The sequence below is a fragment of the Notothenia coriiceps genome, unplaced genomic scaffold (genome assembly GCF_000735185.1).
Source record: "Notothenia coriiceps isolate Sejong01 unplaced genomic scaffold, NC01 NC01_scaffold00002079, whole genome shotgun sequence".
Taxonomy (NCBI): Eukaryota; Metazoa; Chordata; class Actinopteri; order Perciformes; family Nototheniidae; genus Notothenia; species Notothenia coriiceps.
This window is the reverse complement of record NW_011334780.1, coordinates 1-1,674: the sequence shown is the minus strand read 5'-3', so window position 1 is coordinate 1,674 and position 1,674 is coordinate 1. Positions and strand designations below refer to the sequence as shown.

Here is a 1,674-nt window from a genome sequence, read left to right as displayed (position 1 = left end):
CCCAGTTCGTGCGATTCAGTTCAATTCCTGGAGATTTATTGGGCAAGATCCAAAGTGAATGTTTGCAAATATCTTCAAAGTTATTGCATTTGAATGCCCCAGATGATCAGTGTTTGGTGTTTGGTGTTTGGTTAGGGTTCGGCTAACTCTTCAAAGTGTTGAGCGATTGTCCACCGATCAGTTCTCAGCCACACCAGCTGATCCTCTTTAATCTGCAGAGTTATAAACGCGTCAGAAACCAAAGCTAACAGGCTCCAAAGAATCTGAGAAATGCAAAGTGAGTTACAGTAGATATCAGACAATGAAAGACTTCAGAAAAAAGGGCTCATCTTTGAATAATCAGATCAGATTTCGATGTCTGAATGTTAAAGTGTTCTTAGTGACTTTATTAACGATGAACCCCTGTGTTCCTGCTCCTCAGATGACACGTAAAGCTTCTAGCCAATCAGAAGGGTGGGGGTTCAATTCCTGGAGTTTTATTGGGTAAGATCCAATGAATGTGTGCAAGTATCTTCAAAGTGATTGTATTCGAATGCCCCAGATGATCAGTCTTTGGCGGTTGGTTAGGGTTCGGTTCAGTCTTCAAAGTGTTGGTAGAGTGATTTTCCACCAATCACTTCCCAGCCACTAAAGTCTGAATGTTAACGTGTTCTTGTTCACTTTATTAACAATGACCCTTGTGTTTTTGCTCCTCAGACGACACGTTGACCTCCAAGTCCAGCCTGTTCTTCCTGATCTCCAGCGAGGGGAACCAGAACCTCTTCGTGACGCAGGCCGTCCTCTGGCTCTACTTCAAGCTGCTTCCTTCTCCTCTGGAATTCCGTCCGCGCCGCAAAGTCACCGTGAAGGTTTACTTCCAGGAGCCGGGCCTCGGCAGCAAGTGGAACCTGGTGGAGAAACGCGTGGATCTGAAGCGAAGCGGCTGGCACACCTTCGTGCTAACGGACGCCGTGCGGCTGGTGTTTCAAAAGGGCGATCGGCGGCAGAATCTCGACGTTCGCTGCGAGGGTTGCGAGTCCGAAGGCGTCGTTCCGCTTCTTCTCAACAACAACGACGAGTCGCATCGCCCATTCCTCGTGGTGCAGGCGCGTCAAACCGACAGCAAGCATCGCATCCGAAAGCGAGGGCTGGAGTGCGACGGAAGCAGCGGTCTTTGTTGCCGACAGCAGTTCTACATCGACTTCAGGCTCATCGGATGGAACGACTGGATCATCGCGCCCTCGGGGTACTTTGGGAACTACTGCGAGGGGAACTGTCCGGCGTACATGGCGGGCGTTCCTGGGTCGGCGTCTTCTTTCCACACGGCCGTGGTGAATCAGTACCGGATGAGAGGCATGAGTCCAGGGTCCATGAACTCCTGCTGCATCCCCACCAAGCTCAGCACCATGTCCATGCTCTACTTCGACGACGAGTACAACATCGTGAAGCGAGACGTTCCCAACATGATCGTGGAGGAGTGCGGCTGCGCCTGAAAGAAGAAGAACTTTATTAATCCTTCACAGGGACACTTCTTTCTTTTTCCACTCTGTTGTGCTTTTACACACATTACACACTCAGAGGAGGACACACACACACACACACACACACACACACACACACACACACACACACACACACACACACACACACACACTCAGAGGAGGATACACACACACACACACACACACAGAGGAG

At 50.1% G+C, this 1,674-nt stretch overlaps 1 protein-coding gene across 1 annotated transcript in view; it reads left to right on the top strand.

Moving 5' to 3' along the window:
- The window catches only part of LOC104965651 (inhibin beta B chain-like), a 5,183-nt gene extending 3,645 nt beyond the window's left edge, over positions 1-1,538 (top strand). The window contains exon 2 of the mRNA XM_010794650.1: positions 697-1,538. Within this exon, the coding sequence (XP_010792952.1) occupies positions 697-1,472 (776 nt within the window). The 3' untranslated portion in view covers positions 1,473-1,538. The remainder of the gene's footprint in view (positions 1-696) is intronic.
- The last annotated feature ends 136 nt before the right edge of the window (positions 1,539-1,674 follow it).